General features: G+C 40.9%; 1 protein-coding gene, 1 long non-coding RNA gene and 1 other non-coding gene across 3 annotated transcripts in view; 2 read left to right on the forward strand and 1 right to left on the reverse strand.

The window, feature by feature from the left end:
- The window catches only part of LOC124261972, a 30,087-nt gene extending 14,590 nt beyond the window's left edge, over nt 1-15,497 (forward strand). Inside the window, exons 3-4 of the long non-coding RNA XR_006894480.1 lie at nt 13,242-13,252; nt 15,487-15,497. This is a non-coding gene — a long non-coding RNA (uncharacterized LOC124261972). The remainder of the gene's footprint in view (nt 1-13,241; nt 13,253-15,486) is intronic.
- Nucleotides 1-22,174, reverse strand: part of LOC124261971 (dynein axonemal intermediate chain 3-like) — a 34,979-nt gene extending 12,805 nt beyond the window's left edge. The window contains 15 exon segments of the mRNA XM_046696332.1: nt 123-196; nt 4,602-4,724; nt 4,933-5,106; nt 10,797-10,921; nt 11,910-11,988; nt 12,174-12,282; nt 12,675-12,991; nt 13,760-13,840; nt 13,842-13,922; nt 16,745-16,849; nt 17,687-17,871; nt 18,788-18,868; nt 19,326-19,512; nt 20,792-20,869; nt 22,073-22,174. Coding sequence (XP_046552288.1) covers nt 123-196; nt 4,602-4,724; nt 4,933-5,106; nt 10,797-10,921; nt 11,910-11,988; nt 12,174-12,282; nt 12,675-12,991; nt 13,760-13,840; nt 13,842-13,922; nt 16,745-16,849; nt 17,687-17,871; nt 18,788-18,868; nt 19,326-19,512; nt 20,792-20,860 — 1,790 coding nt within the window. The 5' untranslated portion in view covers nt 20,861-20,869; nt 22,073-22,174.
- A 233-nt stretch (nt 22,175-22,407) lies between these two features.
- Trnac-gca lies at nt 22,408-22,479 on the forward strand. Its single transcript has one exon. It is a non-coding gene; the product is annotated as a tRNA-Cys (tRNA).
- Nucleotides 22,480-22,612: the final 133 nt, after the last annotated feature.

Below are 22,612 nucleotides of genomic sequence, written 5' to 3' on the forward strand. Positions count from 1 at the left end.
CCCGCATTAAACAGTATATGAGTTATATGGTGAGCAACAGCAAGTACAGAGTTCATATGATAAAGATGACTTTTATTTGAAGGACAAACAAGTTAGTACTATTATTATCCCAATGTACTTACTGGTCAGTAGCACAGGACATGATCTGGACACAGTTTAGGAAACGGTTTTCTTGTGGAATGCCCATTCTGTTTACCTGTTCACAGAAAACATAATGATGCTCATAATTTAACACTCTCACAATGACACCCTATCAGCAACCTCGATAATCTACAGGGAAAACGTTCCGATAAATCTCCACTATACCCTGGCTCAGCATTCTCACAGTAGCCAATCAGATAAGCCGCCGTTACAACTGAGCTTGCCAGTGTCAACAAAGATAGTGGTCGCAAATGCGAAAGTTAGTTTGCAGTGGGACTCAGAATTTGGGGGAAAACATACAGACAAATTGACAGGTCTGAAACTTTAAAAATATATATGCAAGAACTTCTTCTACCTCTTTCAGAGTACCTCTGCAACACTATATTAATGCCACCTCACAATGACACTGTATCAGCTGCAGAATGACACCTGGCCACTCACGACACCCTGCCACCTCACAATGACACTGTATCAGCTGCAGAATAACACCTGGCCACTCACCACACCCTGCCACCTCACAATGACACTGCATCAGCTGCAGAATAACACCTGGCCACTCACGACACCCTGCCACCTCACAATGACACTGTATCAGCTGCAGAATGACACCTGGCCGCTCATGACACCCTGCCACCTCACAATGACACTGTATCAGCTGCAGAATGACACCTGGCCACTCATGACACCCTGCCACCTCACAATGACACTGTATCAGCTGCAGAATAACACCTGGCCACTCACCAACACCCTGCCACCTCACAATGACACTGTATCAGCTGCAGAATGACACCTGGCCACTCATGACACCCTGCCACCTCACAATGACACTGTATCAGCTGCAGAATGACACCTGGCCACTCACCACACCCTGCCACCTCACAATGACACTGTATCAGCTGCAGAATGACACCTGGCCACTCACACACCCTGCCACCTCACAATGACACTGTATCAGCTGCAGAATGACACCTGGCCACTCACCACACCCTGCCACCTCACAATGACACTGTATCAGCTGCAGAATGACACCTGGCCACTCACCACACCCTGCCACCTCACAATGACACTGTATCAGCTGCAGAATGACACCTGGCCACTCACCCTGACACCCTGCCACCTCACAATGACACTGTATCAGCTGCAGAATGACACCTGGCCACTCTGCAGACACCCTGCCACCTGACACAATGACACTCACAATGATCATCTGCAGAATAACACCTGGCCACTCATGACACCCTGCCACCTCACAATGACACTGTATCAGCTGCAGAATAACACCTGGCCACTCATGACACCCTGCCACCTCACAATGACACTGTATCAGCTGCAGAATAACACCTGGCCACTCATGACACCCTGCCACCTCACAATGACACTGTATCAGCTGCAGAATAACACCTGGCCACTCATGACACCCTGCCACCTCACAATGACACTGTATCAGCTGCAGAATAACACCTGGCCACTCACTGACACCCTGCCACCTCACAATGACACTGTATCAGCTGCAGAATGACACCTGGCCACTCATGACACCCTGCCACCTCACAATGACACTGTATCAGCTGCAGAATGACACCTGGCCACTCATGACACCCTGCCACCTCACAATGACACTGTATCAGCTGCAGAATGACACCTGGCCACTCATGACACCCTGCCACCTCACAATGACACTGTATCAGCTGCAGAATGACACCTGGCCACTCATGACACCCTGCCACCTCACAATGACACTGTATCAGCTGCAGCATGACACCTGGCCACTCACCACACCCTGCCACCTCACAATGACACTGTATTAGTTGCAGAATGACACCTGGCCACTCACCACACCCTGCCACCTCACAATGACACTGTATCAGCTGCAGAATGACACCTGGCCACTCACCACACCCTGCCACCTCACAATGACACTGTATCAGCTGCAGAATGACACCTGGCCACTCACCACACCCTGCCACCTCACAATGACACTGTATCAGCTGCAGAATGACACCTGGCCACTCACCACACCCTGCCACCTCACAATGACACTGTATCAGCTGCAGAATGACACCTGGCCACTCATGACACCCTGCCACCTCACAATGACACTGTATCAGCTGCAGAATGACACCTGGCCACTCACCACACCCTGCCACCTCACAATGACACTGTATCAGCTGCAGAATGACACCTGGCCACTCACGACACCCTGCCACCTCACAATGACACTGTATCAGCTGCAGAATGACACCTGGCCACTCACCACACCCTGCCACCTCCACAATGACACTGTATCAGCTGCAGAATGACACCTGGCCACTCATGACACCCTGCCACCTCACAATGACACTGTATCAGCTGCAGAATGACACCTGGCCACTCACCACACCCTGCCACCTCACAATGACACTGTATCAGCTGCAGAATGACACCTGGCTACTCATGACACCCTGCCACCTCACAATGACACTGTATCAGCTGCAGAATAACACCTGGCCACTCACCACACCCTGCCACCTCACAATGACACTGTATCAGCTGCAGAATGACACCTGGCTACTCTCATGACACCCTGCCACCTCACAATGACACTGTATCAGCTGCAGAATGACACCTGGCCACTCATGACACCCTGCCACCTCACAATGACACTGTATCAGCTGCAGAATGACACCTGGCCACTCATGACACCCTGCCACCTCACAATGACACTGTATCAGCTGCAGAATGACACCTGGCCACTCACCACACCCTGCCACCTCACAATGACACTGTATCAGCTGCAGAATAACACCTGGCCACTCACCACACCCTGCCACCTCACAATGACACTGTATCAGCTGCAGAATGACACCTGGCACCTCACCTGCCACCCTGCCACCTCACAATGACACTGTATCAGCTGCAGAATGACACCTGGCCACTCATGACACCCTGCCACCTCACAATGACACTGTATCAGCTGCAGAATGACACCTGGCCACTCACCACACCCTGCCACCTCACAATGACACTGTATCAGCTGCAGAATGACACCTGGCCACTCACCACACCCTGCCACCTCACAAAGACACTGTATCAGCTGCAGAATGACACCTGGCCACTCACCACACCCTGCCACCTCACAATGACACTGTATCAGCTGCAGAATGACACCTGGCCACTCATGACACCCTGCCACCTCACAATGACACTGTATCAGCTGCAGAATGACACCTGGCCACTCACCACACCCTGCCACCTCACAATGACACTGTATCAGCTGCAGAATAACACCTGGCCACTCATGACACCCTGCCACCTCACAATGACACTGTATCAGCTGCAGAATGACACCTGGCCACTCATGACACCCTGCCACCTCACAATGACACTGTATCAGCTGCAGAATGACACCTGGCCACTCACCACACCCTGCCACCTCACAATGACACTGTATCAGCTGCAGAATGACACCTGGCCACTCACCACACCCTGCCACCTCCACAATGACACTGTATCAGCTGCAGAATGACACCTGGCCACTCACCACACCCTGCCACCTCACAATGACACTGTATCAGCTGCAGAATGACACCTGGCCACTCACCACACCCTGCCACCTCACAATGACACTGTATCAGCTGCAGAATGACACCTGGCCACTCACCACACCCTGCCACCTCACAATGACACTGTATCAGCTGCAGAATGACACCTGGCCACTCACCACACCCTGCCACCTCACAATGACACTGTATCAGCTGCAGAATGACACCTGGCCACTCATGACACCCTGCCAGATCACAATGACACCCTATTTGCCTCACAATGACAATACCCATGAAGATCCGGGTTAGAATATTGATCTTCAGTAACCCAGGCTTGTCGTAAGAGGCGACTAACGAGATCGGATTGTCTAACTCGCTGACTTGGTTGACACATGTCATCAGTTCCCAATAGCATAGATCGATGCTCATGCTGTTGATCACTGGATTGTCTGGTCCAGACTCGATTATTTACAGACCGCCGCCATATAGCTGGAATATTGCTGAGTGCGGCGTAAAACTAAACTCACTCACAATGACACCCTTTCAGCCGCACAGTGACACCCTATCAGCCATACAATGACACCCTTAGTAACCCATGCTTGTCGTAAGAGGCGACTAATTGGATCGGGTCTTTAGACTCGCTGACTTGGTTGACACATGTCATCGTATCCCAGTTGTGTAGATCGATGCGCATGCTGTTGATCACTGGATTGTCTTGTCCAGACTTGATTATTTACAAACTGCTGCCATATATCTGGAATGTTGCTGAGTGCTGCGTAAAACACTCACTCAGTACAATGACACCCTGATATCCTCACAATGACACTTTTCACCCTAACAAAGGCTCCCCTATCTCTCACACCTGTTTCTATGACACCTGGTGTCTGCCTCACACTGACACCTCCAAATATATCAAAGACATCCTGCTGCCAGCCTCACCTCCATGTGGTCAGGAACCCACTGAATGTCTGTGATGGCTGCCTTGTGGCTGTGCTCTATGCTGGAGACTGCACAGTACCTGACTATAGGGGTCTTCAGGGCATTGGGGTCTTCAAAGCCTGGCTGAAATAGAGATAAGTTTACTATCATAAAAAGTGGGTAAAGAAGAATCAACAAATAGAGACAAACAGCAGAGAAGGTGAGAATGGTGCCACGAAGGATTTGGCAATAGTAAAACACGTGTCACATGGATGAAAGTAAGCATTTTACTTTGTGGAAAATCAAACCCAGTCCCAAAAACACATGTGTATTCCGAGAGTATTCTACTTACCAGTACATTCTTCTCCTTCTTCCGGTGACCTCCTCGAGGAGCTTTTAGTCGATCAGCATGAGCAGAGATATCCCATAATACCACCTGACCGTTACAGCAGCCGCCAACGATGATGTTGGGGTCAACTGGATTGAACTGGAAACTGTAGATGTCATCCGGGGCCTCTAGCAGAAGCTGCAGGGGTCAAGGACATAAAACATGTTACCATGGTCACGTATATTTGGAATTAATTACTGTTTCCCTCAAACTACAAAATACATTCATATTGGCAGAAATTCTGTAATTCTATTTGCTTTCCATCTTTATAAGAAAGTATACCTTTGGATTTCAGAAAGGAATATAACGCGACATGGGAGAAACCCCACTGAGTTCCTAAGTCAAATTTCAAAATAAATTGTATTTGGTGTGTGAATTTGACTTTTTCAAGTTATAATAGAACAGAAATCTTAAAAGTTGTATTATAAACAGTAAAGCAATGTCTCTGTTATTGACTACTTGACTTTCATCCCATCCACTCCTACAGTGAGGCTTAAAGGACAGTATGGAGTCATTGATGACCCAGGGTCATACAGGGCAGGGTCAGTCTGAATCATTAACAAGTCATGTCAAATTGAGCAGAAGAGAGGCTTTGAATTTAAGTGGCAAGGATGAAATACTCAAAATTACTGGTTTTTTTTATCTTATATGTTTCTATAATATTTTGGCCTCATTTAGTTGTTACATTCCAGGAACATAAGGTTTTATTACTTTATTCTATAAAGAATACTATTTTTAATATACACCATCTAAAAGATGCTAAAGAACACATGATTCTTCCATAATACTATTAGTTCATCTGTAATGCCATGAAGTATAGTACCATGAAAGAACTGGGTGTTCTTCTTTTAAGTCATGTATGTACAAATTCCAACATTAGTATATACAAATGAATTCAAACAAATTTTAAGCACATTATCAATCACATACTCGTACAGATACAGATATACGTAATCTAGGCATTTGCATGATGAGTGTAGAAATCTAGGCAAGGTTTGTTTATAAAGAGTGATTGAGTGAGTTTAGTTTTACGCCGCACTCAGCAATATTCCAGCTATATGGCCGCGGTCTGTAAATAATCGAGTCTGGACCAGACAATCCAGTGATCAACATCATGAACATCGATCTGCGCAATTGTGAACCGATGACATGTGTCAACCAAGTCAGCGAGCCTGACCACCCGATCCCGTTAGTCGCCTCTTACGACAAGCATAGTCGCCTTCTGTGACAAGCATGGGTTGCTGAAGACCTATTCTACCCCGGATCTTCATGGGTCTGTTTATAAAGACACTGTTATGCATGATGAACATGACAAATGAGAACATGCATGGAGGAGGATGCTGTGCATGAAAGTAGTGCATTGTGGGTATTGGGTATACGGTACAATATTCAGGCAACTACTTATACTATATATCATGGTATTCTAGGTCTAGACTACAGGAAGACAGCAACATTGAGTAGACACCATAGTAAACTAATATACTACAAAATTTCATTCCAATTGCTACATGAGGTAAAAAACACAACTCTACTACTCTAAATAACAACATCTAGGAATTCATAAAACAAATATGTAATTTGAAAATGAATATTCATGCCATTATCTATACCATTCACTCTATGTCGTTGCAGTAATTGTCTGATCTGGACAACATTTACCTGGGCTGGATCTGACCTTTGATCAATGGTTGCAATCTACAAGTCATGTATATTTCATGATACACATTTCATATTCCCACACTTAAGCTGCCACAATCATGCTCTTTCGCTGATTGCACAACTAAATCTGATTGCCTCCAATCAATGAGTCTTGAAGCAGCTCACACCATGAAAGGGCCATTATTAGAACAGGGGAGGTTACATTAGGAAGATATGACAGGAGTAACCTCTGTGGGAAAGAGAATGGACACAATCATGCTCTGTAAAGTTTATGTTATCATTACAACATATTTTTAACTGGTTTATGGATTTGTCCCCACCCATAATAAAAGTTAGTACTATGGTACTGTAGCTCACTAGATTCAAAGAAACATTCAAACTGAGCCCCACACAATATACAAACACAGATCACATTAAATTGGGAAAGAAAATGGTCATAATAAGCTTTCAGTATGGTAAGGGTCCTTTTCTTCAGAGTCCTAAGGTAAAATGAAGGACACAATTGTAAATAGAAAAAAATGAATATATATGTTAAACCCCTAACTACCTTCATCTATAGATTTTATTAACATTTCTAACAAAGCAGACTGTTGGTGGCCATAAATAGGTTCTTTCAATAAGCCTCCATTGCAGTCTTTTTCAAAATTTGACACTGCATGTCATCATAGCTTGTAATGAGCATGTTAGTCTCAGATTCATAGTTCCAGGGTTGAGCCAGAGATGATATTTACAACAAACATCCAGGTCAGGACATAACCTCACTTGATTTAAGGTCATGTGAGGTGAAATGGATGTATTCAACAACATGAAAAGCACTGGGTAGTTTATTCGCATGAATGCAAACTTACTCATAAATATGTCATAAAGAAAATGCAAAATCAAATGATCACATTATGAAAATATTTTCATTCCAGATCTATCCTTTGTAAGATTGTATGATGGAAAGGTTAATCTTGTATTTAAAGGAGAATACGATTGAATTGCAATAATTTGCTGGGTGAAAGATTAAGTCATCAGAAACATATTCCCAAATTTCCAATTAAAAATTATGTATAATTATGGATTTAATCAGAAAACAGTTTATGTAAATCTCAGCTCTCGAAGCCATTATGCATATTTCGCTGGAACCCACGTGACCTTTCGCTCGTGGATCAAATGTGCCCTGAGTCCCCATATTGCCAAAGACCAAAGCTGCTACAGTAGTACAAATCGTGTTGTTTCTGTCATTTTTAAATGGTATGCGATGGTGTATTAAGCGTTGCCTGGGGATGCACGGCATCATCGAACATGGAACAGAACCACCATTTCTTCCGTTTTCCAAGTGAAATGACAGATTTCGCAGGAGAAATCTTGACGATCATTCCGAAATCGAGCGATATGAAAGAGACATGCACACACTGGGTATTGAAATCCCAAAGCTAGGCTGAAGAAGGAAAAAGTACCCATGAGATTCATTTTATACTCCATCATTCCCTGTAACAACTTACTGTCAGTGGTATTTTTAACATAAATCAAATCAAGTTCGATTGCCAGTCGAATTGCCCCGCTACAAAATGACTCCAAGCAAATTTGGTCAAATTGCCCAGTGGGGTAGTCAAAATGACCCATTTTATTTAAAATGAATAAATATAGGCCATAAATGTAATAGTTTTGTCAACTTTGATATTATGTTCTTCATATATAAAGTAATACATAGTTATGAGTTTACTAATGAAACATTTATAAGAAATATTACTTCCTAATAACTTTTATATGAAGAACATAATATCATAATAAGTTGACAAAAAACTATGCATTTACGTGCATATATTCAATCATTTAAATAAATTCGAACAAATTAGAATGAATGACCAAAATTTGCTGGGCATTTTGTAGCTGGGGCAGTTCGACTGGTACACATGAGATATGTACTATCAAAATCAGTAAGAGATTTCACATGAGCTTGGAAACGTTTCGGGCTTATAACGCGTTCTTTACGGTTTGAAGCCCTAAATGATGCAGTCTACTCAAAAACATTGCCGAATACAACGGCAAATCATGAAGTACTTGTTGCTTTCATTGTTTTCCATTTTGTCCAATTACGCGCGTCGGCATCAGGACTCGCTATTTGTCAGTAGTGTGTGCCGTGAAAGTTGTTCTGTATTCCCATTGGCTGACAAGATGTCATTGTAAGGCTATGACCCAGTACCATAACTATTTCCATAACCAAACAATGGGGAAACATACGTTGTCCTGGCTTAGTATTTTATAATTCACCAGTTTTTGGGGAATAACTTATCTGCCCGCTAATATTATCTCTGTATGACATTTTGCTGACAAATAGTAATCTTGTTAAATGATATTGTCTATGTTTAAATTTATTTTGACCTCAAAGCGGTGCCTTCGTTTCGCTTGATTCTTCTTCTTCATCTTCAGTGGAAGATTGTCTTGCAAGATGTAAAATCGGATCGTATTGATACGGTCTAACATCCATTTCAGAAAAGACATCAGGAACATCTTTTACTGCTTCAGAATCCATGGACACTGTTAAGTTGTGTGGTAAAATCAAAGAAGAAGCCATCAGCAACAGGCACATATGGCGTCATGTCACGTGATACCCCTCTGCTCATTAACTGTCGGGTGTTTCCGTGAATTGGCGGAAATCACGAGCACGTTTTTTTGTGTGTTTATTGCTATTTTACAAACTTTTGTTCAATTTTAATCCACGAAATGTGACTTTTAGAATATCCTTTACAATATATCAAAAGTTTTGTTTTCGTTTAAAGTATTCTCCTTTAACCTAAAGCAATATATGTAACTGTAAGATCAGCTATTTTCTAGCTTGGATACAGAAATGTCCAATACGTTTCTTAACCACAGGAACAAAGATCAATGTCATTTGAACATGTTTTTTACATAGAAATAATCTTATAAAATATAAGAGAAAATAAAGTATATGACACTTAGAGCAAGGTAAGGACTGTGTTAGGATCAGTAAGCAGGAACACAGGGAAATACATGGAGTACAATGTAGCACTACACAATACGCTGCCAGGAGGAGTATAGATGTGAGGACATGTTGGGTCAAGGTGTAATACAACACTGGGGGACAACTGTGACTGAACTTGACCATCTATGCACCAACCCTCTCAGAATTGCAAATATTGAGAAAATTGATCACCTTTTTCTCTCCAAGTCACTCTTACACTTCTCTAGGCATGCACAGAGCATTATGACTGTCATAAATGTATGTTAAAGTATGGAGTTATGACTTATGACTAAGACTGATTTTTGTGAATGGAACCAAATCATTATGTTGTACTACCATAAGCCAAAACAGTTGTTCCCTGATCTCATGCAAAAGGTATCCATTGCATGAGAAACATTTACTCAATTAAGCCAAAGATTCTGTGGATTGTTCTGTAACGGTGCCTGTCCAAAATGTCAATGTCATGATTGGTGACATTGGTTAATTAAGCCTGGAGACATAGCACATAGAGGGTCAGATACAGCAGCTCACATGATGAGGTGAGCACAGCCTGTCAAACTTATCGGGAGGGAATGAAGCTAAATCCATCAACACCTACATTTTTCATTACAACTTGAAATTTCATGCAATTTCTTTGATCTTACGTGTGATCAAAACAGACTTTCTCAAATGCTTTCTACTGTGGTGATTATATTTGTTTGTTGGTTAACAGACAGGTTGACATGAAAAGAAGCTACTGAAATAAAACTGATATGGTTTTTCTCACATTTTTTAATTCACTGACTCTAATGGTAAAAAAAAGAATGAAAAATCAAAGTGAACATGAAATATCACTCAAATTAGTTTGTTTAGAGAAGAAGATTAATTGTAATGTATGGTAAAAATGACAACACATGTCTACATAGGACATGATTAATTGTGCAGTCATTTAGGCAGGCAATGGGTGACATTCATCTGCCTTTCATTCAGAGTCAAGGCTTTTTCGTTTACATTTTGACCATCATCATTGTAAGAACTAAACAAAAGTCAGTAAACCAACATTAAAAAAATAATCACCATAAACTGTTGCTGAATAATTGGACACAATATCCAAGTCATATGCAAGGGAGGTTCCTAATTACAAAGAGCAGCTTGACAGGTGTGCTGCCCCAGAGTAATCTATAGACTATACACTGTTTCCTCGTTAGAGCTCTAGTATTACCTGTGGGTGGATGGGATCCGTGAAACTCCAGATGAGAATCAGTGATGGGGTCATGATGACCTTCGCTGCATTGTCAATACGCTCATCAAACGTCAACCTCTCTGCCACAGCAACTGCCACAACACCTGAAACACAACAACATGGATGCCCAGATGTTAATAGCCCAATGTCCATATTGATTCTATCAGCTGTTCACAAAAGCAAACAAATTAATCAATATCAAGTTGGGATGTAGAACAACCAGTGGTTAATAACATGATCATCTATCAGTGTTAAAGTCAACCAAATGTCAGTGCAATCAAATGTCAGTTGTAACGTGACACCCATGAAGGTCTAGGTTAGAATATTGATCTTCAGCAACCCATGCTCGTCGTAAGAGGCGACTAACAGGATCAGGTGGTCAGGCTCGCTGCCTTGGTTGACACATGTCAACGGTTCCCAATTGCGCGGATCGATGCTCATGCTGTTGATCACTGGATTGTCTGGTCTAGACTCGATTATTTACAGACCGCCGCCATATAGCTGGAATATTGCCGAGTGCAGCGTAAAACTAAACTCACTCACTCAGTTGTAAAGTATGTGAGTGAGTGAGTGTGTGAAGTAGTGAGTGAGTGAGTGAGTCAACAATACTTCAACCACATCACACACAAATATACATAATTGGAAAACAAGACCTATATATTACAATAATGCACTTTGTAATGATATAAAACACAAAACATAACCTTTGACTGTCCAAACTTAAAATTTGATAAGTAATAATTGAGAGAGCTATTCTGCCAGGAGTTAAAACTGTTCTGAGATTTGGGGAGATTCTAGGTCAGATACACTCCCTCAAAATTCATTGGAATTCCATAGTATTCCGCTACTCTCCAGTCTATTGTGGAGCATTACAACAATATATCAACAAGGTGTCATTAGATGAATGTTGACAGTCTGTGTGAATACGGTAGTGAGTTCCTGTTTCCATTAATAAATTTTCTAGGTGTTCAACTGACAACATTATTGATCATCTGTTTGGTCCATAGGCAAGTATCTCTGATTTTGTACCCTAAACCTTCAAAAAGATGCCTCATGGTTTGATTCCCAGGCTCATACAGTGCTGAACCTTACCTTTGATGCTGGGATGCCACTGTATGCTGGTGATCCTCTTCTCCTTACTGAACTGCAGGTCTGTGAAGGACTGGTACTCCTGTCAACAGCATAGCAATGAGGTTCACTGATACACAGTTTGGAAATAAGACAAAAGTGTTGCATGTTGCCGGTGTTCACTTTGGTGAGACCCACCAGCATGGGTCTGGTGCTGACAGATAAAAGATCACAATCAAGATAAATATACACATTTTGATAACTAATGAGACCATAAATTGCTCCCACCTTTAGGTGATTGTCTGCTTTGTTGCCGAAACTGTCAGAATCTCCAAGGTTCAACCAGTCATTGAAGAATACATTCATGATTTCATTCTGTTGAAGAGCCAGCTCAAACCTGCAGAAAAATTATTTCAATTAATTATACTGAAATTCTCGTCGACCATCCAATTGTCATTACAAACCACATGAATAGGTTAAGAAAAGCAAGATTTATGGATGTCAACTTCTTTAAAGTGAATAACACAACGTTTTGGAGTGTATGCATGCTCTTTTCATCAGGTGAGCAAGCAACCACTCTGAAACGTTGTGTTATTCACTTTAAAGAAGTTGACATCTATAAAGCTTGCTTCTCTTATGCATTCCACTTCACAATGCCCTTTAAAGATTTGATGAATAGATTGCAAGGGACATATTCTAACCAGAATCATCAGGCTTCATTTTAAAGACAGACAGCTTCTGAGAGACAGAGAGAAAATAACAAAGTCAGACGGGAGCATTAATAACCACCTTGCTGCGACGGTTCCCACAAAGTCCTTGACTGGCTTGGATGATGCTATTTTCTCCCTCTCCTGTTCGGAGTACTCGCGAGGGTAGTACTGTGTGTTGGCGTTGCGGGGATATTTCCAGTCAGTCTGGGTGCCAGTGTCTGAGATCGAAGGAATGGCCTGTGTCCCTTTGTCCAGCTCAATGACCTTCAAGTCATATGTTTTATCCTCATACGAGGTACATTCTACATATCCATCCTTGGCATCGCTGACGTTGCGGTCCTCAAAGGTACACGGTGCACCAAAGTCTAGTCTCTTTCTACGGATGCACACTTTCACCTATTCACAGAGAACATATTCATCTAAACATGTATGGATTAAGCAGGGGAGTGACTATTGTTTTACACTGTAGTCAGCAGTATTCAAGTCACTGTCAGAGATCACAGAAACATTTTGTTCACGAAAGATACATTGGAAGCCACACTTTGTAAAATATACTTGTAATTCATAGGATGCTTTTGCATTCAGCATAGGTAAAGACATAGAAAACATTGAACTTCACCAAAATATCATCAGCAAACAAAAAGAGAAATACTCATAGTACTTTCATACAGGCAAAAAAGTGCTCCCAAAACGATTGGTTTTACATGACAAACTAGCACTTTTTTACAAGCAACCAAAAGTTTTGTCGTCCAGATCTCTTAGTAGTTATCAAGAATGACTTCATTACATACTCAGTGTGATGGTAGCAGTGAGTGAGTGAGTTTAGTTTTACACCGCTTTTAGCGATATTCCAGCAATATTTCACACATTGTACCAGTGTGGGGAATCAAACCCGGGTCTTCGGTGTGACGTGAGAATGCTTTAGCCACTAGGCTACCCCACCATCCCTGTGATGGTAGGAACTAAGTATGAAATGATAAACTGATTTAACAACATGACATGTAATGCTGCACTTTATTGATGCTATTTCCTTCACATTATTTAATTGTAATTCCTTGCAGGAATTAGCTGACAGGCTAAGCAAGGTGGGGTTATTGAGAAAGGCAGATCTGTTCACCCAACAGGGAATGTACAGGTAAACACCTCAGCATGAAGCAAACATACCCTCCTCCTGTTGTCAACAACAGTCTCCTCCTCAATCTCCTTCTCACTGCCCTGGGACACCCACTCCTTGGCTTCTGGGGGACACGTATGTGTACACAACATCCTCCTCTTCCTCCTCCTCTTCCCCTTCCTCACCGCCTCCTTCCCTTCCCTTCACTGGGGGCTGTAACACACACAGCACTTAACTCAGGCATACACACGTTAGTAAACAGATATCTCACAAATGGCTACACTCAGATGCTCAGTTTAACAATGCAAAGCAACCACTAGTCTTATAGTCTGACAAAAATATTTGTTAGAGAATACTAGTCGTGAGGTAGGGCGTTAGTGGAAGACAAAAATGGCAATTAACCTTGCAATAGACAAACTGAAAACCAGGACATTTTGTCTACAGGACTGGATACAGTTGAGTATCATATGTCCAGTGGTCAAAACGCAATCAAGGTTCACCAAAAGTAAACAGAGACCTTAAAAAGCTACCATGGGTCAATTTGTCTACTACATGGTCAAACATTGCACAAAGCTGCAGATAGCATGTAATGTACACAGTACTACCGACAGTATGGGATGTACATGGTATTGGAGAAAGCATAGGATATACATAGTACTGGAGAAAGCATAGGAAATACATAGTACTGTCCGAGAAAGCATAGGTAATACAAAGTACTGGAGAAAGCGTGCCATATACCTAGTACTGGTGAGGTGAGGTGAGGTGAGGTGAAATGAGGTTTAACATCATACTTGAGAATATTTTGCTCATATGACAATGTGCATGCGTGTGTATGTGTGGCTGTTTTGTACTATCCCAGACTGAAGCTGGTTTTATAGTACTAGCCCACTGAGATACCATGCCGCAGTGAAGCATGAATACCCCACTCAGACACATTATACTGACTCGAGCCGACCACCCATTAATGCATTAATGCCAGTCAGGGACCAACAAGTACCACATTTAATGTCTTTTATGTATGGCATAGTACTGGGGATGGAAGCATGGTTGGGGATCGAACCAGCGATATACTCTCTCGGGTGGATGCTCTATCCACTGCACCATGGAGGCAGTCACATAGCACTGGAGAATGCATGGGATATACACAGTACTGGAGAAAGCATAGAAAGCATATATATAGTACTGCAGAAAGCATGGGATATACATAGTACTGAGAAGCATAGGATATATGTAGTACTGGGGAAAGCATAGGATATACATAGTACTGCAGAAAGCATGGGATATACACTGGAGGTAGCAGTACTGAAAAAGCATAGGATATACACAGTACTGGAGAAAGCATATATGGGATATATATAGAACTGCAGAAAGCATGGGATATACATAGTACTGGAGAAAGCATGAGATAGACATAGTACTACATAGTAGAGAAAGCATGGGATATACATAGTACTGGAGAAAGCATGGGGTACTGCAGAAAGCATGGGAAATACATGGTACTGGAGAAAGCATGGGATATACATAGTACTGCAGAAAGCATGGGATATACATAGTACTGGAGAAAGCATGGGATATACATAGTAATGCAGAAAGCATGGGATATTATAATCTGGGAGGAAGTACTGCATAAGATATATACAGTACTGGAGAAAGCATGGGTGAATATAATAATGCAGAAAGCACAGGAAATACATAATACTGAAGAAAACATGGGATATACATAGTACTGGAGAAAGCGTATGGGATATACATAGTACTGGAGAAAGTATAGGATAAGGATAGCACTGGAGAAAGCATGGGATATACATAGTACTAGAGAAAGTATGGGACATACATGCATAGTACTGGAAAAAGCATGGGATATACATTGTACTGCAGAAAGAAAGCATTGGATATGCATAGTGCTGGAGAAAGCATGGGATATACATAGTACTGGAGAAAGCATGGGATATACATAGTACTGGAGAAAGCATGGGATATACATAGTACTGGAGAAAGCATGGGATATACATAGTACTGGAGAAAGCATGGGATATACATAGTACTGGAGAAAGCATGGGATATACATAGTACTGGAGGAAGCATAGGATATACATAGTACTGGAGAAAGCATGGGATATACATAGTACTGGAGAAAGCATGGGATATACACATAGTACTAGAGAAAGTATGGGACATACACAGTACTGGAGAAAGCATGGGATATACATAGTACTGGAGGAAGCATAGAATATACATAGTACTGGAGAAAGCATAGGATATACACAGTACTGGAGAAAGCATGGGATATACATAGTACTAGAGAAAGCATGGGATATACATAGTACTGGAGAAAGCATGGGATATACATAGTACTGGAGTAAGCATGGGGTATAGATAGTACTGGAGAAAGCTTGGTAGTGTCAAAGTACTGGAGATAACACAGTCTATTGTGACAGAACATGCAGAAAGGGTCAAACAAGTCAAGACTACTGAGGTATGATGCATGGTAGCAAGATGGCAGCTGTAGGTTGCTGTAAACATTATGTGGGTTGACGCTATTCATCAATGTAAACAACTAGGAACTAACATCACAGTGAACCATGCAATACACATTTACCATTAGGACAATTATGTATCAATCTATAAAGAAATGCAGACATAGAACTAGTTTCTATGTAAAAACAATAAAGAATAAAATCAATGACAATAGATTCACAAGTAATCACAAACTCACATGCAAAAAAATGCATTGTAGATAGATATTTCATAACTGGTTGCAGATTAAGTCAGACTAGAGTGTACAGTGCACAATCCTAGCATGCGAGCTAAAATGTCGCTCTTAATGACTTGTTATACCCATTCCATCATTTCAAACTCTCGTATCTGGAACCAATAATTGTTATACATTGAGCAACACTGTACATATAGGCATGATAGGGATCACTACATTCGAATTATGAAACCAGAAATAGTCAGTATGTTAAGACGAACGTGGATGGTTTTATACTGTTACCTTATAGAGATTGCAAGTGTATAGTTTGAATCATTCTTACATGGAGTAGTTTTTCTTTAGCTTCTTCTGTCATCGCCACATAGAAGTTCTGCTCATATTTGAAATCGTAGTCATAAACCACGAGGATTTCTTCCCCTGGGTAGTCCTGCAATACAAGCAGTCAATGTTATTGTAATGCACAGTGTCACATATCTCTGCATTGTGGGCATTCAAGGAAGAACAGATTCTCTATATTTGTAGATTTCTACTAAATGGATCAGGTGGTCAGTGCTGGTGATCTGGTTGAATGATACCCCACATACAAATCACTATCGTTTGTTTGGTCAAGGTTCTGATGCACTGTATATGAAGATCCGGGTTGGAGTTGGTCTTCAGCTACCCATGCTTGCCATAATAGGCGACTGATGGGATTGGGTGGTCATGCTCGCTGACTTGGTTGACACATTTCATTGCATCCCAATAGTGTAGAATGATGCTCATGCTGTTGATCACTGGATTGTCTGGTCCAGACTCGATTACTTACAGACCACCGCCATATAGCTGGAATATTGCTGAGTGTGGTATTACACAACAAACCAACCAACCAACCTGATGCACTGTGTCAACCCTTGATGGTGAACTATCCAAAAGAGTTATCTCCCCTGGATGTCACATATTCAAACATTTTTCATCAAATACCATTTTAATTTGTAACCATCTCATTTGTGCTTTTAACAAAATGTCAAACAAGCGTATGCCACAAAGGACGTAAATTTATGTTAAAGTATGAATAACTTCCTTAAAAGGCATTTTAAAGTTGGTTTGAGGAACAAGGTAGATAATTCAGTAGATTATTTAACTTTAGTGTGTGTGATGTTTGGTTACAGATACTAACTATCTTGATGAGGGTGTAAGTATCTACACCAAAATGTCACACTAATTGTAAAAAGGGAGTAAGTAGGTCAATACAATTATCTCCCTTGTTTGATATAAAGAAGAATACCAGGATCTGCTGCTTGAAAACACTGAAGTCACTGATGGCTGCTCTCATCTTCATGTCCTCTACGATGTCCTGCTTGGGGATCAGCTTGAAAGGTTCATCTTTCGTAACATCGTCATCACATACACAGTGGAAGATCTCCTGTGTTTTGGATGCCATGAAGAGAGGAAAGACTCCATCAGGGATTCCTGAATGAATAAACAGCAATGGAGGGTTGATGTTAACATTATTTTGTAACTGTCTCGGCGATGACACTGGCTGTATGGTGGTTATATATAAATATCCAATTCATGAACATCAAAGAAGTTTAATCACTTTGGTGAAAACCAAGGATCGTGATCAGGCTGAATTAAGCTGATATTCTCATCCATGACGGGTATGACTAAGGGAAGCAACTCTGCAGGCCAAGTTTGTTGGGTAGACTTGTGAGTGAATGAGTGAGTTGGGTTTTATGCCGCTTTAGGCAATATTCCAGCAATATCATGGCGGGGGACACCAGATGATGGGCTTAACACATTGTAACCATGTGGGGAATCGAACCCGGGCCTTCGGCTTGACAAGCGAACTTGTTAACCACTAAGCTACCCCACCGCCCGAAAAGGTAGAATACAGGACAGGTATGACATTGGTATAATGGGACAGAATGGGGTATAGTCTTGCAGTCTAGTATGGGACAGGTATGCAGTAGACTGGAACAGGAATAAGTGGGTAGACTGGGACATGGGTAAAACTGGACTGTTATTTGGTATATGCGGAATTGACATTTAGATATAATGAGATGACTGTGGCAAATAGTCAACTCACTATTCCAAATATGAAGGCCTGTCACTTTAAACAAGGAACAATATCACACAATGGATTGCTATATGACATACCAGTGACTTTAAAGGGATACTGCTCTTTACAACCTAAACATGCAACACCACATTTGCCAGGATATTCCAAGGTAAATACATAACACAACAATTTCGAAAGAGTTTGCTAATGTTTCAAAGATTCCTTTGACATAAGTCTATTTTTAACAAGTAACTTTGAACACAACAGTCTCTCATGCTTCTCCAACATTTAGAGTCTACATGCTGATGACAACTAACTCCAACTGACCATCTTCCTCTGTGTCGTCGGCAGTGGTGCTGGCAGCAGGCGTATCTTCACGCTTATCTTCAGACTTGGATTTGCCCTTCCCTGCACAGATATGACAGTTACTTTAAGCAAGGCTAGTATGCAAAATAATTATTTCAGATGCAGTTGATAGTTTTTAGCTTTGGACATTAACAGAGATATTACCTGTATTATTCAAATCCACAGTCACTAGATTTTTACAGTTTTTAGCTCTAGAGTTCATTCATTTCAAACAATGCTTCAATTACCACCTAAATCCCCTACAAAATATACCAATCAATACAAGTAAAAAATAAATAATATATAAATACATATAAACCTACTGGTACACAACAAGATTACTTTGAGATTGTCAACAAAATATACATCGCACAATTATTTTTTCACATTCAGGAAGTCAACCAGCAACATCAATGCATGATAAGTTTTCAACATGAGCATTAAGAAATATCTTATTTATTTCTTTTCATGAGGAAAAATATGTTCCAATAATATGAACAGCCACAAATTTCCCATATACCTTTCGCATTTGCCTTCGGAGCAGTTTTACTCTTAGCGCTAGACTGTGGACTCTTCACTCCCTTGGTAACTCCACTCCCAGGCTTACTCCCTGACTTACTCCCAGTCCTGGCACTCCCAGGACCAGAGGGAGTGGGGCTCTTAGATTTGACAGAGGATGGAGTGGCTGGTTTCTTAGGGCTTGTATCCTAAAACAAATATCGCAAACTTAAAGTCTTCTGTATTACTAAGTGTCTTATCAAATTCTAACCTGATCTCACCAGGAATCAGCCTCATCATCATTATTTAAGAGAATAACCCAACATTTTATGACAACAACTCAATATATCTGTAACATGTAGGACTGTGTATTGGCAAATAAACTGTTTTGCAACATATTGCGATTCAGGTAACCATATTGCGATATATTGGGAACTTAAGACTGTTTGACTGTGAGTGACACTAATTGTGCATGTCACTCCTATTTTCTACATTATAAGTCCCTAAACATGTATGTTATGGTTCTGACAACAGCAATCTCAAAATTAGGCTAATTAGTCATGGATTCTATTTTCTTTTTTAGATAATTTATAATATTACAGTATGTTGTTTTATCATTAAATATTATAACGAAGGAAAACATTTGTTGTGAATAAAAGTTTGTGTAGATTTTAATTTAAACCATAAAGATAATCACAGAAACTTCATACCGCAATATAATCCAATATACCGGTTCTCAGAAAAAATATTGCAATATTGTTTAAAAAGCGTATTGTGATATACCAGTATACAGTTACAATTGCATCACTAACAGGATCTAATGAACGGAATGTTTCTGTACACCACAATCCTGAAGCTGGTAAATCCTGTATATCTTGCCTTTAAAGAATTATTCAAAAGTTAAAATGATCTATGTATTGTGAAATACATTGGTGTGACAACAGTAGCTCTGTCTACTAAGCAGACTTTCAATATGGTCAATGAAAGCACAAACGGGGTCAGTCATGATGCGGCAAGCCAATCACATCAAACAGAATGGCAGTATGGTGTGTAAACCAGGCTAATCAGAAGCTGAATTCATTGTGTAATGGTACTGCTGTTTATCATGTCTAGACAGGCTTTGACAAATGAAAATTGTCTTGAATGCCAACAGGACAAAAGCAGCAATAAACACAATGGTCCAACAGAAAATATCATAATTGCAAAAAATTGTTTCACACACTTAATATACATGTTGGTTCTTTAATTCTGACAATAAGGTGACTCACATTCATTTTGCTTCTCTGTCTGCAATATTACTTTTCTAAGATAAGTTAATTTCAGATATAAAACCCAAGACAACATAATCATGTAAGGAATTCTATACAGGATTAATTACTTATCTCTTAGTACTTTTGGTTCAACATTCCTTTCAAATTTTCATGTTAACATTGATTACAATCACATATAACAATTATCTATGTAAGTAGCACACAAAAATCAAATTACCTCATCTTTCTCCGACTGTTCAGCTGACAGTTTCTCCTTGTCTGTTTCCTTGCCCTCCGTGTCAGACATGGTTCACACCTAAAGATGAAGTGGCAGCATCAAATAAGGTGAGGTGAGGTGAAATTGGGTTTAATGTCGTACTTGAGAATATTTCGCTCATATGACGACGTGCATGCGTGTGTATGTGTATGTGCGGCTGCTTGTACTAGCCCAGACTTAAGCTGGTTTTATAGTGCTAGCCCACTGAGATAGTACCATGCCGCAGTGAAGCATGAATACCCCACTCAGACACATTGTACTGACTCCGAGCCGACCAGTCCTTGTTGTACCCATTAATGCTGAGAGCCAGACAGGGACCAACAAGTACCATATTTTAACGTCTTTTGGTATGACGCGGTCGGGGATTGAACCCGCGACCTTCCGCTCTCCGGGCGGACGCTCTAACCACTACACCACGGAGGCGGTCAAATAAAGCAGGCAGTCTTATAACTACATCTGCTTTCCAATCTGTTGCATGTTATGACTGCTTCAAGAAATCTTATTTTGTACAGAAATAGTTTCCCACATGCTGCTAATAATAATCTTTATATTCTTGACAGACTGATGATGAATGTGCATGTGAGTGCCAATACTGTAGAGTATCCATATATTCATAAAATATTTCTAAAAACAATACAACTACCTACCACCAAATTACCTCCAAGTAAGTTTAGTTACATCAAAAGAAATTGAAAAGAATATTATTTTGAGGACCTCCTGCTACTTTCAAACTGGTTTTCATTATGAGTTAGTAATTATTATAGATGACTGCAGATGAAACATAGCGTGATGTCTGAATTTGAAGAAACAGGTAGAGTGTTTTAAAAAAAATGTTTTACTGTTTGTTATCAATCTAGAAGTGCAGTTCAAATCATAATTGGTAACTGTAACAGTATTGGCATGGATCTATAGAGCAGCTGACACGAAAAGATGAATGAATTTGGGGATGCCCAATCTTCCCTAAAAGCATGTTCATAACAATGTCACTTTGCAACGTGAATGTTAATGAACGAAGTCAGTGACAGCAGAAACATTATTTACACAAAATGCTCATTTGCCCATTTTCACGACACAGGGAGAGTGAAAACTGCCTTGGATACCAAAACAGAGGACTCGACAAAGCAAGGTGCTCGGTGTATCCAACCGTTCCTTCTGCTAGAGTTGAGAACCTACATCATCCAAAAGGCTTGAATCAAGCAAACAGGGTGCTAAAACAATGCAATTACACAGGTATATACTCACCTTATTGTCAGTGCTAGACGCTGATATAATTATATAAAAAGTAATCCTCGAATGCGAGTGTGTTGAATCACTGATAGCGTCAACACAACGCGGCCATATTGAAAGGACCCGGATGTTGTATACAGTGTCTGTTGCCATTGACAACAAGTTGACCGTTCGGATGTGATCGTAAAGATTGAATTATTCTGTAATACCCTACTATTGCTAATACCTCAGTGTTTGAGATAACGACAAACTGTTTGTGTTTTTTAAATATCGAAATCCCAGGCCCAGCCTGAGAATAATATTTTTCCCAGTGCAATAACTCGTGAATTTTAGCCCATTTAGCTCGTCTTGGGGGTATAGCTCAGTGGTAGAGCATTCGACTGCAGATCGAGAGGTCCCCGGTTCGATCCCGGGTGCCCCCTCAACCTTTTTTTTTTTTTTTTTTAAAACTTTTTCACTAACATTTCAAATATACAAAATATATACTGATACCGACTACCATTATTACCAATCGTTCACTTGTAAACTCAGGAAAGTATCATGAAATATCATTTA

Source organism: Haliotis rubra, unplaced genomic scaffold (genome assembly GCF_003918875.1).
Source record: "Haliotis rubra isolate DU_JTF1 unplaced genomic scaffold, ASM391887v1 Scf819, whole genome shotgun sequence".
NCBI classification, from domain to species: Eukaryota; Metazoa; Mollusca; class Gastropoda; order Lepetellida; family Haliotidae; genus Haliotis; species Haliotis rubra.